The 16,559-nt window shown below is 33.2% G+C and overlaps 2 protein-coding genes across 2 annotated transcripts in view; one reads left to right on the top strand and one right to left on the bottom strand.

Moving 5' to 3' along the window:
• The first annotated feature begins 9,916 nt into the window (after positions 1-9,916).
• LOC120925000 (P2X purinoceptor 7-like) lies at positions 9,917-13,779 on the top strand. Its single transcript, XM_040335912.1, has 4 exons — positions 9,917-10,123; positions 10,214-10,279; positions 13,125-13,483; positions 13,573-13,779. Exons 1-4 carry the CDS (start codon positions 10,121-10,123, stop codon positions 13,760-13,762), a joined length of 618 nt encoding a protein of 205 aa, XP_040191846.1. The 5' UTR covers positions 9,917-10,120; the 3' UTR covers positions 13,763-13,779.
• Positions 13,780-14,157: 378 nt separating this feature from the next.
• Positions 14,158-16,559, bottom strand: part of LOC120920891 — a 2,419-nt gene continuing 17 nt past the window's right edge. Inside the window, exon 1 of the mRNA XM_040333303.1 lies at positions 14,158-16,559. This exon is cut by the window's right edge and continues 17 nt beyond it. Coding sequence (XP_040189237.1) covers positions 14,198-16,559 — 2,362 coding nt within the window. The 3' untranslated portion in view covers positions 14,158-14,197.

Here is a 16,559-nt window from a genome sequence, read left to right as displayed (position 1 = left end):
TATTCTAAAACAATCTTAGGTGAGATCAAAGTACCCATGTTTGTGGTGAAGGTAAGAGATACCTTCTCAAACAATACTTGTCCAACATACTAGACAAACTGGTCTCCACATTACAAGAGGCTGTTTACTATGTTCTGTGGATTTAGGAGGCTGTCAAGGTGTCAAGAATACCCCTAATTATTATTATTTTAATCTAGTGGGGTACTAATGGTACTGAATATTCTGCTGAACATTTTCAATGGAGTGGTGTTTTCAAAGGGACAACCCTTTTGTGGGTTGTCCCCCTTACAGAATCCCTGATAACGGGATCATTCTATGTATTTTCTTTCTTCTAGATCAATAATAGTAAAACAATAATCACGTTAGACTATATCAAACTTTTACAACCTTTGGCGAAAAAAGATACACTTGTTTTTCTAGGTTATTTCCTTACAATGCACTTTTTACAATTTGTTCTGTTATTCTTTTTCATTGACTTACATTGATTTATTTGGAAGAATCAACGAGCCAAATTAAAACATTTTCACATTTTCCAATGAAATTTCCTATTCCTTAATCTTCAGGGTTTATCTTATACAACTTTAGAGAGCAGTATGAAAAACAGCCTTGAGACATCATTGTGCTGACCTTGAATGTATTTGTATATGAAAATTCATATCCCTTGTTGGCTCCTGCTTTCTGAAGAGAGCTAAATTAATTTGGCTAGGCATCTCTCATAACCCAAACCATCCATTTCCTTTATTAATTTTTATATATTATTTTGAATGGATACAATAATGTACTTGCATTTTTTTTTAACTCATTTAATTTCTGTATTAACAAAGAAATGTAAAACAACAATCCTCATGCAAACTGATTTCTATTATCAATTACTGAGGTCAGTAGTTGTCCAGCTCTTTTATACATTTTTATATAATATAATATATGTTATTATACAAATTATTGCAATATTTTAGCAACATCATAGTTGGGAAAATACATTTGTAAATGCATGCTTAATTTAATAATGCAACCACTTTGCTTCCAGAAAGAATACTTAAAGCTGTCAAACATTATATATTTTCTGAAAGCAGAGGTCCTGTAGATTAAAGTAGACAGTAATCACATTGTTTTTGTTGTATGATATTTGTGCAACAGTTTATTAATTCTATATTTTGAAAAAATATAAATTAAAATAAATTTCAGCATTTCTCCCAAAAAAAGTGATCAGTTGGTTCTACAACTTGTCTTGACACTTTCAATGCCTGGGCATAGAGGACAAAAAAAACGTGTAACTGGTTAAATATGTATCAACTTAAAAATGATGAAAACCACCAATCACTTTCCCACTAACAAGAAATGGACACAATTGCCTTGTAGATAGTAGTGTTCTGGTCAAAGTTTTCCCTTTCAGAATTCTTCTCAGGACTGGTAGACTTCCACTGGTGCCACCATCTTAGATTCCCCTGGGTGATAGGTTTAAACTACCACTTAATCTTTCTAAACCTTGTGCCTGTGCTTTCACTCTGCTGGTGGTTCCTCTTAAGTAAAGATCTTTTCCGTCAATGTGACCTGCTTGCAGAACTTGAGAGTGCACATGGAGCTTATTATCAGGTAGAGTTGTTTTAAAGGTATTTTCTCACTTGCTTGTACTTGTCTTAAGGACCATAGCCTGGCCATGAGTGAGAATACTAAGATAAGACTTAAAAATTACACTGAACTATATACTTATTCTCCTAAAACAATCCATAAATATCCACTACTTCTGTAATCATTTTTTTTTTTTCAAATTGTTTTTTACAGTGTTTTTCTGCCTCCTTTTAAGCTCTTGAACCTCTGCTTTGCCCTCTCAGTTCCATTTGTTTAGAATAAGCTGTGCACTTTAGTTGCAGTTCCGGGCAATGCTCTATGCTCATTACAAATCCCATAGTTCATAGTTCATATCTGAGATTTATATTGAGCTGGGTACAAGTTATCTCGGTCCATCTTGAGCCAGGATCATATTTTTCCACTGAAATAATACCACAATTGATTTACCAATATACATGGAGGACATACTTATTGTTAACGCATTAAATAGATAGATTAAATATGATTAATAGTTAATCAAATATTACTCTATATGTGCAAACAATAGATCCGCTGCAACATACGATAATTAGTGATATAAATAAATAAGCAAAATAAAGTGGCAATTTGAATCTCTATGCACATAAATACCATAGATAGAATAAATACTGTGTTTAGAATCAATATAAATAATAAATAAAATGATCCAGTAATAATGAAAAAATACTAGTGAAAATGGATATAGTAAATCCAAATATTGAATATTGCGAACAAACAAAATGTGCATAGATGAAGTGCATCTGATAAGACCATAAAGTGCAAATGTGCAATATAATAAGTTGAACCAAAACTTCATACAATAAATTGGGATAATCTCAAAAGATTTTCCTCCTAAAACGACCACTGGACGATCACTTATATGGCTTGCAGACTGGTACTCTCTAAGGGCTCACAATGAGGATGCATAGCCCCCAGTGGAGAATATAAAAACAAAAATAGGCTCCATAGTGCAGTACTTTATATAAACATACTTTATTATACAGCATATGCACTCGAACAGCATGTAGATGTAGATAAACAAACTCCTCCACTCTCGGCCTTTGAGCGGGGATGACGTCACCAATGGCTCTCCTCCTTTCCTTACGCGTTACGTGGCTGCACACGCCACTTAATGCCACTTACGCGTTACGTGGCTGCACACGCCACTTAATCAACTATTCTGCTGGGGTTTTTTGCCTTCCTCTGGATCAACTGTGGATATGGAGTTGGGTGTATAGGATTTTACTGTGTTTTTTATTTTGTTTTTTTATTTTTTATGGTTGAACTGGATGGACTTGTGTCTTTTTTCAACCTGACTAACTATGTAACTATTCTCCACTGGGGGCTATGCATCCTCATTGTGAGCCTTTACAGAGTACCTGTCTGGAAGCCATATAAGTGACCGTCCAGTGGTCGTTTTACAAGCGGGACTGTGAGCTGCTGCCATCTAACATTGGAAGGCTTGTATTTAAGCCAGCTGAGGTGAGAGGCTGGTGAGAGCGGGGTCATTTAGAGTGGAGCACCTGTCAGTTTGTGGTGGATTGCCTGTGTCACCACACATTTCAGAATTTTAATGGACATTGCTATTCTACATTCTTTGCATGTTTTTGGACTATATATATTTATTTATTGAGGAGGAAAATCTTTTGAGATTATCCCAATTTATTGCATGAAGTTACGGTTCAACTTATTATATTGCACATTTGCACTTTATGGTCTTATCAGATGCACTTCATCTATGCACATTTTGTTTGTTCACAATATTCAATATTTGAATTTACTATATCCATTTTCACTAGTATTTTTTCATTATTACTGAATCATTTTATTTATTATTTATATTGATTCTAAACACAGTATTTATTCTATCTTTGGTATTTATGTGCATAGAGATTCAATTTGCCACTTTATTTTGCTCATTTATTTATATCACTAATTATTGTATGTTGCAGCGGATCTATTGTTTGCACATATAGAGGGGCTATTACCATATCCTATATCAAATTTAATCTATCTATTTAATGCGTTAGCACTTTGCTTTGGGTGGTATTATTACCATCTATGGTATTTTTCACATAAAATCACTCTCGTCACCCTCCACATTATTTGGTTGATGTTTGGCGGGCAGTACTTGGAGTGAAACACATTTCTTTTGACTCACAGGAATTTTAGTTCTGATTCATGTGTCATTTATTCATTAGCAAGCGCCATTACACCCCCTCTATTTAACTTATTGTCAGTGTGTGAGCACTATTTAGTTGTGGCTGCTGCTTAGTTTTTAATTAATTAATCAGTTCTCAGTGCCCTGGTTAGCGTGGTTTTGTGCATTAGTTTCCCCTATTTACATACTTATTGTTGCCTATCCCAAACATTGAGGGACATTGGTGGATACACCCCTTTTTTTCTTGAGCCATGACTGCCCTCTATGCGTTCCCCCCCCCCCCCCGGTGGTTTGCTGCTGGATCTACCCATTCAGCTCCCACACTAGACATATCCTGCCGCCGCCTCCTGAGAGAACACTTTTTAGACCCTTGGCTTTGTCGATTTATACTGCATATTAAGATCTACTCCTGAAGAAGTGAGCAGTGGTTCGCGAAATGCGTTGAGTTATAGATGCTTGTATTGTATTGTAACATTTTATATCCAAAATTATAACACATGTCAATGATTTTAAACATTTTGTCAATATGCTGTCTTCAACAAGCTTGGCTTTCATGTTTATGTACTCATTCATGATTTTAATAAACTGTGCAACTATGTTTTTTTTACATTTGTTGACCCCATGTCACCTCATTCAAAGTCCCATGGGCTATACTTGCTCTGTTGTATTTGTTTAGGGATGGAGGTATTCCACTGGTAGCACCAGACCTTTCCTTTCTTTTTACAATTAATTTACCAATACACAATCCCACCTGAAGAGGGCAACAAAGGGCAATGTGATGTATAATTTGCCTGAACTTATTTTTTTTTATATATTATTGTAAGTTACTACTGTAAGAAAATAAGAAAATATCCAACATGACTGACCACTTCCAACTCAAAATGTTCTTAGTTATTTTATTACCTCTGCAGTAAAAGCTGCCATTCATTTTCCCAATTAGGGTTTTACCTGAATGTACAGAATGAGTTTCCTGTAATCGTCTTGCTAGCTGTATCTATTTAACTGATTTCTCTGCCCTGCAGCTCTTACTCACTTAGAAATGATTATCTGTATTTTAAATACAAAGTTAATGTAATGCAAGGCCGAGGACAATAAAAGGCCATTGCGCAAAGAAGGTAAAAATAAACTTAAAGTTTAAAGTGGAGTTTTCTTAATGTACTAAATGTGTTAATAAGAAAATGGAACACATGAACAAATTATTACTTGTACTGTATTCAGTGGTAGAATATTAACTGGGGTCCTTGCATTTGATGAGAACGGCAGATGCATCTGTTTATTTAATCATTTGAAAGAGAAGTCAGAGCAATGTATTTCCTCTCCTCCTGTTGAACATGGACAAATATTTCATTAACCACTTTTCTATGATAATGAGTACAAACAGGAACAGGCTGAATAAACATTATTAATTTTATTCCCAACTATAAAAAAAATATGTAAATAGTGACATTAGTGCTAGAAAAGCACAACAGTAAATTGAAGAGAATGAGTAATATAAGCACTATATTTTAAATATCTTAGCACAGGGAGTTATAAAACCTGCCACATTTGTATAAGACAGATGGAACCACATCAAGTACTTGCCACAGATGTACCATTGACAATTCCTATCTTACAATAACATTGTAAGGATTTACTTAGGGCAGAACCGTGGACTTGTAAAATCTGGTTACCAATGACTGGCCAGATTTATCACTTCAAACACTTTTCAGGCTTTTACCCATTACATGGTTAAATTGGATTTTCCTTTAAGAGAAGCAGAGAAGACATTCTTCCTATTGAGTTCCCAACCCACACGTCACCTCTTGTTTACCTGAACACTCATATAGATAGGTGTAAAGACCAATATCATATACAAACATTATAAAAAAAATATATAAATATATTAAATATAAATGTATAAATGTAAAAATTGAATTGAATGTGTTGCTAAGGGAACTGATAGGTTGTTTATTATAAAGTTAGAAAAAAATAAACAAAACAATGATGTCCAATAAATGATAGAAACTGCTATAGCTTTTTCTTCCAGCACTGCTGCCTTTGTCAATCATTGCACAACCACAAGCATGCTAATAGTCACTGCTTAAATGTATGCTACATACAGCCTGATAGATTAAATGCTTGTACTTTTTATTTTGGCATGTATTCAACTTTTTTTCTTGTGAAACTGACTCACTAAACTTTTCACGCCACAGAAACATTAGGGTTGATTTACTAAAAGCAAGCAGGCTGTTAACTTTGCAAAGGAAGTTGCCTGAGCTTAGTGGATATGGTAAAGTTCACTTTTCAAATTTAAGGTATTTTCCCATTTCATTGTCCCAAATATTATGTTTGTTTATTTTTGTCTTCATTATAAGATACAATAATAATACAGTTAGCTGACTAATGAGTTTTACTAATTATACTACACAACCATCCTCAGCTAAGCCATACAGTACCTTAAGGTATACACGTATTCATCACCAACTTTTTTTGACAAAAAACAACAAATTTATATGCATCGTTGTAGTACAAATCTTATTTCTATGCCGGTAATTAAAATACTTTATAAAAATGCCCTGGAGGACCCATTTCATTCCAAGATGATATTTTAGTTTTTGGGTTGAACCATTTGTTTAGCACGCGTGGACTGAGCCATATATTTACTAGATACAATTATAAAGATTTTTTTTTTTTTTGCAGTAGTACATGCCTTTGATATTTTCCCAGAGGATGTAATAAATGTATTATACTTTGCTAGTGGATTTCTGAATTACATCCTAATATTTATTTAACTTTACAGTAAGTATGTGAAGAAGTTTGACATCGTACTTTGGTTCTGTGATAACAGTAAGAGCATTATTAGCAATTGGACAACAATTTGAATATAGAGGAAGGGGATATTTCCTCACTGGGTCATTGAACTGTGTCAGCATTTGCCATTACAACCTGGTCCTTAAAGCGGTGGTTCTGCTGGGAATCTTTTTTTTTTTTTAACACTACTCTGCTGCTATTCAAATAAACATTTTTTGACTTACTATTGCCGATCTTTTAGCTGCCACGATCGCGGTTTTGCAGTAAAGGATATTTTATAAAAAGTAGTGATGGACATTGCCATCTTCATTGAGGGCACCTTGAAGCCCTCCTGCTTTTCTTCCGGGATTCGGTGAATGCTGATGTCCCAGCATTCACCGCAAAATCCCGCGCATGCGCAGTGTTGACGGCGAGTTGCGCCGTCAACACTGCACAGTTGGCATCACAACGGCGGGCGGTGTCCTGAAAAGGACACGCCCCGCTGTGATGTAACTCTAGTCCTTCTTTACCAGCACAGCTCAGAACGTTCTGAGCAGCTGTTGGCAAGGTAGGACAATGGGATCATGCTATCCCCAAAATGTAAATGTAAAAAAAAAAAGATTAATTTAATGTTCAATAAATGTTTTATAATTGCCGCTGTGCAACGTGTTTTTTTAAATATAATTTTTATTGCAATAATGATGATTTTTTTTTCTTTTTTTGTTATAAATATATATCTCTATATATTATTTTTGTGTATATGTATATATATATATAAATATATACATACATATATATATATATATATATATATACATATATATATATATACACATATATATACATATATATATACACACACATATATATATATATATATATATATATATATATATATATATACATATACATATATATATATATATATATACATATATATATATATATATATATATATATACATATACATATATATATATATATATATACATATATATATATATATACATATATATATATATATACATATATATATATATATATATATAATTGTGTGTATATATATATGTATATATATGTGTATATATATATGTATATATATGTGTATATATATATATATGTAAATATACAGTATGTGTGTGTATATATATATATATATATATATATATATATATATATGTATATATATATATATATATATATATATATGTATATATATATATATATAATGCGTATGTATGTATATATTTTTTTTTTTTGTGTGCATATATGTATATATACACACACACATACACGAGACAAATTTAAAATTATTTATTTTTAATTCTAATTTTAATTCTATAATTTTATCATTTTGTATTCATTATCCAGTATTTATATATATATATATATATACACAAAAAATCAAACATTCACAGATAAATATATATATATATATATATATATATATATATATATATATATATACACACAAAAAATATATATCTATATATATATATATATATATATATATATATCTATATATATATATATATATATATATATATATATATATCTATATATATATATATATATATATATATATTGTAAACATTGGGGGTTGTTTAGCTCTTCTGGCAGATGCGTTTTGGTGTAGTGAGTCCACAGCAAACAGGCAATTAGTGTTAAGGGCCTGGTAGCCCACGTTTATTAAATGGGGATAAACAAAACAAAAAGTCCATTCATAGGATTCCCATGCAGGGGTTCTTCTCCAATACAGTTCACAAACACAAAATGCCAAGCTTGCTGGCTCCTAGGCTTACTTCAGCCTGGCTGTACCTGTTAAACCTTGGCCCACTCCTGGCCTCAACAGGATTCTCCAGTCTGTTGTCTCCCCGACTTCAGGACTTCCTTCAGACTCACTAGCCACCCCAGGTCTACTAGCCTTTCAGTCCCTCGGCACAAAGTCCCCCCCCACACAAGGGATGTAGTCTTGCAGGGTAGACAGACAGCTCCCCACACACAGGTCTGCCTTGCAGCAACAGACAGCTGCACACACTCCACCTTCCTCTCCACTCTGTTCTCCCCAGTCCCTGATTATATTGGCTGTTTTCACCTGAGCACCCAACCTGCTGGCTATTCCCAAAACCTGGACACAGGGCCGGAGATCCCATCCCGCCCAAGTCTCTGCAGGATCTCCAAACCACACAGCCCCATTCAAACTTAGCAAAACCCGGAGAAAGCTGCCAAACAGTTTTCTCCGTTTTAAAGTTATGCTGTGAAGTTCTGCTGTCCACTGACATGCAGACTCTGTGTCCGTTTTTGCTGCGTTTTTATGGTGACCGGGACCCTGACTATTACAATATATATATATATATATATATATATATATAAATTATGTGTATATATATATATATATATATATATATATATATAATTTTTTCTTTGTGTGAGTGTGTTTTTGTGTCTGTGTGTGTATATATATATTTATATATACACACTCACATAAACTAATAAACATATATACACACACACACATATATATATATATATATATATATATATATATATATATATATATATATATATATTGTATGTATATATAATTTTATTTTATTTATTATTTTGTATATATATATATATATATATATATATATATATATATATATATACACACACACACACATACACATACACGAGACAAATTTTTAATTATTTATTTTTAATTCCACTTTTAATTCATTTACATAATTTTTAATTATTGAAATTAAATATATATTTTTATATTCATTATCTAGTATTCATATATATATATATATAGATAGATAGATAGATAGATAGATAGATAGATAGATAGATAGATAGATAGATAGATAGATAGATAGATAGATAGAAAAAAATATGTGTGTGTGTATATATATATATATATATATATATTAATTTTTTGTTTGTGTGAGTGTGTTTTTTTGTGTGTGTGTGTGTGTATATATATATATATTTATATATAAACACTCACATAAAGTAATAAACATATATACACACAAAAAAAAAAAAAAAAAAATATATATATATATATATATATATATATATATATATATAAAATGAGTGTTGATATATATATATTAATTTGTGTTTGTGTGAGTGTGTGTTTTTGTTTGTTTGTGTGTGTATATATATATATATATATATATATATATATATATATATACATACAGACACATACATGATACAAATAAGAACATTTTTTTTATTACATTTTGAATTCATGTACATTTTTTTAATAATATAATTTTTTTAAAATAACATTTAATAAAAAAAAAGTCTGTCTAAATCACATTGCATAGACAAAGACAACATTGTGTTGATACATGTCATGATTTTAAATGTACATATTATTAATTAAAATATGAGCAATAGAACTATATCGATATTAAATGTTTTAAAAAATTATTACATCATTAAAATACAAATAAGTAATAAATCATGTTGTATTTTTAATTTTTAATAATTTCTTTGATATCAGTACATATATGATATGTTGTAGTAAAACATATAATTATTTAGAATTTAATTTTATTAACAGGTACAATTCTCTTTTTTTCAAACATCGGATTCATCTTTGAAATGGTAAATAAATAATTTTTTTTTATCTTATTAATATTATTTATATCTTTACGACATTTTGATTTTAAATATCTATTTATTTTTTTCTGCTAGGCGGAAAACACAGAGAATGCTGAACCAAGTTCAAGTAGTTATGAATCTTTGTCACATGAAGAAAGAGTAAGTTTGAATTTTGTAAAATTTTTCTTTTCAACGATTATTTTCCTTAAAAACATTTTTTTATATATCTATAAATATATATATATATATAAATATATATAAATATATATATATATATATATATATATATATATATATATATATATATATATATATATATATATATATATATATATAATTTTATTTTTTTAATAGTGAAATCTAATAAAAAAAAAAAATATTTATATAAAATTATTGACATACACATACGACATACACATATTTCTGTTGAAGTAAGTGTGTGTGTCTCTCTCTCTCTCTCTCTCTCTCTCTCTCTCTCTCTCTCTCTCTCTCTATATATATATATATATATATATATATATATATATATATATATATATATATATATATATATTTATATAAAGGTAGATCTACATTGACTTTTAAAGAAATATTTTTAGGTATATATATTTTTACAAATAAACTTATTTTTTTAAATTTCACTTAAATTTTTTTTTATAAAAAAAATACACTCATACTGACGGTGAGCATACATCCCTACTATCCTTAATGTACAGAGATTAGTAATAATTGGCTGGCCTGCACAGGATCCTGTTGGTTTTTATTATACTTATTTGCAGCACTCTTATACACATTTTCTAAGACAGTATTTTACATGTTTGAACTAGTCGAGGTTGAGAACTCTAGACCAAGCCCGGCCTAGACCCACTGGATTAACTCCCCTTCATAAAACTGTGTGTTCGGATTGCTTCTGCAAACAATACATTTATCAAGGGGACCGGGGAGTCCATAATCTGTGAAGTCTACCCTAGCAAAGATACCCAACAATACATCTACTTTTGGCTTGTATATCTCCTGTTTAGAGTGACACCTTACCAAGATCAGCGCCATTTTCACTACGTAATTAACACAATATCTCTCTCTCTCTCTCTCTCTCTCTCTCTTCCCCCCTGTCCCTCTCTCTCTCTCTCTCTTCCCCCCTGTCCCTCTCAATCTACTCCCCCTCTCTCTCTCCAACTCCCCCTCTCTCGCTCCAAAAAACTCATCTCTCCAACTATCCCCCCCCTCTATCTTAACCTCTCAACCCCTCTATCTCCACCTCCCCCCTCTCTCTCAACCTCCCACTCTATCTCCCCAAACCCCCCTCTCACTCCACCTCTTCCTCCTTCTATCTCCACCTCCACCCCCCAATCTATCCACTTGCCCCTCTCCACCTTTCCCACTTTCTCTCTCTTTATTCACCCTCCCCTTCTCTCTCTCTCTATTTCTCTTACCCCCCACCCTCTGTCTCTATCTATCTCAACCTCCCCTCTCTCTCAACCTTCCCCCCCCCTCTCTCTCTCTCTCTCAACCGCCGTTACTCTCGCTCCAACCACACCTCTCTCTCACTCCACCTCCACATCTATCTCTTCCCATCTATCTATCTTCACATCTCTCTATCTCCACCTCCACCCCTCTATCTCTCCACCTGTCCCTCTTCACCTTTCCCCATTTTGCTCTCTTTTGCCACATCCCCATCTCTCTCTATTTCTTCCAACCCCCTTTATTTTTTTCTATGAACCTCCCCCCTCTCTCTCTCTCCACCTCTCTCTATTTCTCTTCCTCTCTCTCATTCTTAATCAACCCTCTCTCTCTCTCAACCTCTCTCTCTATATTTCTCTTCCTCCCTTTCTCTCTCTCAACCTCCCCTCTCTTTCTCGAACCTTTCCTTCCCTCTCTCTCCACCTCTCGCTACAACCCCACCTCTCTTTCTCTCTCAACCTCCCCCCTCTCTCTCTCTCCACTTATCTCTATTTCTCTTCCTCTCTCAAACCTTTCCTTCCCTCTCTCTGCACCTCCCCCCCTCTCGCTCCAACACCACCTCTCTCTCTCCACCTCCCGCTCTCTTTTTCCCAAAAAGCCCCCCTCTATCTCAACCTCTCTCCCCCCAGTATCTCCACATACCCCCTCCTTCTCCATCTCTACCCCCCTCTCTCTTTCTTCACTTCACCCTCCTCTCTCTCGCGACATCTCTCTCTCTATACTTCACCCCTCTATCTCTTGTATTATCTCTCCACGTCTCTCTTTATCTACACCTCCACCCTCTATCTCCTCACATCTTTCTCTGTTTCTATTTACGTCTCTCTCTCTATCACCACCTCCACCCATATATTTCTCCACCTGTCCCTCTACACCTTTCCCCCTCTCTCTTTAAATTGCTCTACCTCCCCTCCATCTGTGAACCCCACCCCCTCTTTCTCTCTCCACCTTCCCCCCTCTAGCTCTAACCTCTCATCTCTCTAAAAACTCCCACTCTCTCTCTCCATCACCCCCTCTATCTCTAGCTCCCCCCTCTGTCTCACTTTCTATCTCTCTCTATTGCCACCTCCACCCCTCTCTCTATCCACCTGTCCATCTCTCTACCTTGAAATCTCTCTCTCTCTCAACACCTCCCCCCTCTCTCTCTATCTATCCACCTCCTCCCCTTCTCTTTCCTCATCCCCCCTTATTTTTTTAAAATTTAAAATTACCCTCTTACATTTTTAAATTCAATTTTTGTATATTAATAAAATGTATATATATTTAGTTTATTTAAAATTAATAGAAACATAAAAACTTCAAGTCATTGTTGGTGGATGTGCTTTTATATATTATTTACTGTTATTTATTTTATATATATATATATACACACACACACAAAATTAATATATAATATATATAAATATATAAAAAAAAAAAAAAAATTATTTTATTAATGGAATTAACTACAATTCTGTTCCCATAAAGTTGTTGTTTCTGTCAAACCATAAAGTATGTACAATATTTTTCTTAATATAAAATTAAATTTGAGGTCTTATATTTTTAGCGAAATATAATTGTGGCGCAGCTGTTGGCTCGATTTGAAGGAAACGAACATGAGCAAGCATTTCCTGTAAACCCAACATTGACAGATAGTGAAGAGTCTGAATCAGAAGACGGTAATGAAGACCGATTAGGCAACACAGTTTGGTGTTCCTGCGATTGCTGCATCCCAATGGCTAGCCAAATTGAGTCTGTGTGCTGTCGTGAAATTACAGCAATTGAAGCTAGTATACCAGAGGGAAGCAGTTGTATAACTAGCGCTGAAATTTTTCAATCGCAAATAGCAACAGAGGCACATGTAAGACTAACATGTATGACAATGCACCTTGACGATCAACCGATTGTAGATGCAGACAACAATCGGTAAATATTTTATTATAAATGTTAATGTTCTTTTTTTTTATGTCTAATGTGTATTCACTATACTGATTTTTATATATATATTTAAACAGGAGATTAAGAAAAACAGCGTACCGGTCATTCATCGCTTGGATCTATGGATATTTAGGGAAAGGAAATAGACGAGTTATTCCCTCTTGTGCCGTAAAAACTATAAGAGAAGTTTTCCCAGATCCAAACGCAACTTACGTTGGATTTCAATATGCACAAGACTACGATGCCTACGAAATGGCTTTCCATTGAAAAAAAATTTTTTTTTTTTTTTTTTGTGTGAATTTTGTTTTGGTTAATCAATCTTTATTTTTTGTTGAATTTTTTGAAGTTTTTGATTGAATAAAAATCGTTAAATTTTAAACCAATTTTTTTGTGTTTGTGTTTTCTTTATGCATTTAATTTATTGACTAAATATATACATTACTTTATTATTAAATTAAAAAAAAAAAAAAAAAAAAATTATTTTAAATTATTTTATTCAAATAACAGAAATAACATTTGAATAAAAATATATAACAAAACTTTTGAAGAAAAATATATAACAAAACAGTTGAAGAAAAATATATAACAAAACTTTTTTGAACATTGTGATTTATTTTTTCCAAAAATAAATGTCTATCAAAATTTTATTTTTTTTGTTTCAAAAGTAATTATATTTGGCTAATACAATATTTATTATCAACATTATTTTTTAAATTTGGAGAAACGAGTCATATGTTCTTTCACAAGTACACTTGTTTCTGGCCTCTCAACTGGAGCTATGTTCGCTGGCATTTCTCTGTTTTTTGATTTCCAAGAACTTACGAGTTTTCCTTCAACAATGGAAATCATGTCTGCCATAATATTTATGTTATGTTGCGTGTCCATTTTCTCATAAACATTACGTACTATCCATTTCTTCCTTCCCCTTGGAAATTCAATATTTTTACGTTCCACAAGAACTTCTTGACCACTTTCATCAGTTTTTTTGGTGAGAGCGGGCTTCCGAATAGCATTGTAATTGTGGCATAAAGCTGCCAATTTAGTTCTGGTTTCCATAGAATCATACCTGTAGTGAATCCTTTTTGGCCTAAATTTTAGAATCATGCTATGGTAAGTTTCAATAATACCTGTTTGACAAAAATGTGTCAAATGTTTCAAATCCTTATTCAATTGGGCATCAAGAACAATACTAGACAATGCTTGGAATGCTGGTGACTCAAGTCTTAACCAGGCTACTCTACGAGAATCAACACTCATTGGATCGTGTAAACAATTTTTTTTTACACCATCTATTTCCCATTCGTGCTCGTTTATTACGTGATGTAGTACAGATTGCCAAATGTTACGAAAAACATCCTCTTCCCCTTTGCAATGTGCACTACAAAAATAAAAATGGAGCAGAACGGGTCGAACCCATGGCAAAAGTCCTTTATTAATAGATTTTTTGGCAAGCTGTAATAATTTACGATTTATATTTTTTACATAGTGCCATGTATCAAATTGGTGTTCAATTTTTTTATATTTTTCTTTAGTTGCCATTAATTTTCTGATCCCTGTGTGGCGATCTGTTCCTACAAACTGAACATCAAATTTCTCAATAATGCGATCAAGACAGTTGGTAAATCCCAACTTCTCCATAGCTACAGATGAAGTTGTCTGAGACACCTGCACCACATCAAAGTCTACTATTTTCTTAGTAAATAAATCCATGCACGTGTAAGTAGAGTATTTTGCAGAGTATCCTGGGCTGTCACATTGACCATCGCCGATAATGAATACTGGTTTTCCTTTCAGTTCTTTTGTTACGTCAGACAAATTTTTTTGCCAACTGATGTCTACAGCCTTATGTACATATCTAGTTTGTGCTTTGTTGAAAGAGGTTTTCCCAAAGATCGCTATGCCACAGAGATCGAACATCTCTCTAACCTTAGCATAGCTACCTCCACTAAGAGTTATAGCACCGGCCAATAAAATGTTACCTGCAGCATACTGCTTTATTTTGGGTTGGCTTTCCCAAAGCTTCAGACGATGTAAGCAGCGGCAGGTTGAATACACTGTAATCATTGTTCCAATAATAATTTTTTCTATCTTATAAATTTGTGAAGAACATCCAAATTCAGGGCACATCATTGCATAGAGGATTTTGTCTAAGCAACTTTCAAAAACTATAAATTTTTTTTCGTGAACCAAATTTAGGGGATGAGGAATTATATTTTCATTTTGAAGTTCACGGTCTGGTAGGCTCTCACATAAACTCATGTCACTTTTTTGTGGTGTTTCACAATCAGATTCGTGAAAACTTGGGTCGTCAGCATACAGTAATTTTTTTTTACTCTCCAAGTCTGGGCTTTCATAATATTTTCCTACAAGACTCATTGCATTTTTTTGTCTTTTTGATGGAGGAGACATGAAGGACATGGATGGTGAATTATCAATCAATTCACGTACTTCAGGTCTTCTCTTTTGAATTTCAGGTGTAGACATGTACATTGGCGACATCAAAGGCTCCTCAAAATTGCAATAGGGGTGATCCATAAGATAAGAGCGTGGGCTGGCAACCTTAGCAGTGGGAGGCTCTGATATTATAAAATGTGTAGAAGGTTCTGTTGTTTGTGTACCAGCTTCCAGCTTGGACACATTTTCAATATTATATTTTTGATGACATTGGCAATGACAGGTTAAGCTATCAAAGTTTTCACTAGAGGTACTCTCTTTTGGTTGTTCGTTTCTCCAAATTTTTTTAAGTTTAAGAAGCCATTTATTATCAGTATTGTGTTTTTTAGGGACATCAGTAAAAATGGTTGGTGCAGCATTAGTGACGAGCCTCCTCTGTGTTCCACGCATTGTAAAGCAATCGTTAGTAAAGTGCGAGGAACACATTCTATAGCTATCAGCATGTTTGTCTGCTTTTATAATAGGGATGTATTCCTCAATCATCCCAGGATCCATTCCCGCATTGTGGAGCCACTCTTTGATCTTCTGATCATCCTTCGGAAATGTGAAGTAACTAATTCTACTTTCTTTATCACCTTTTTTGGTGTAGTTCATACAGTCCTTTGCCATA

This window comes from Rana temporaria, chromosome 1, assembly GCF_905171775.1.
Source record: "Rana temporaria chromosome 1, aRanTem1.1, whole genome shotgun sequence".
NCBI classification, from domain to species: domain Eukaryota; kingdom Metazoa; phylum Chordata; class Amphibia; order Anura; family Ranidae; genus Rana; species Rana temporaria.
This window is presented reverse-complemented; position numbering and strand designations above follow the sequence as displayed.

Excerpts from the sequence above, each read along its gene's own strand:
- LOC120925000 (XM_040335912.1), top strand. Across the intron at positions 10,280-13,124 it reads CTTTGTCACATGAAGAAAGA|CGAAATATAATTGTGGCGCA; the intron begins GTAAGTTTGAAT and ends TTATATTTTTAG. Across the intron at positions 13,484-13,572 it reads GTAGATGCAGACAACAATCG|GAGATTAAGAAAAACAGCGT; the intron begins GTAAATATTTTA and ends ATATTTAAACAG.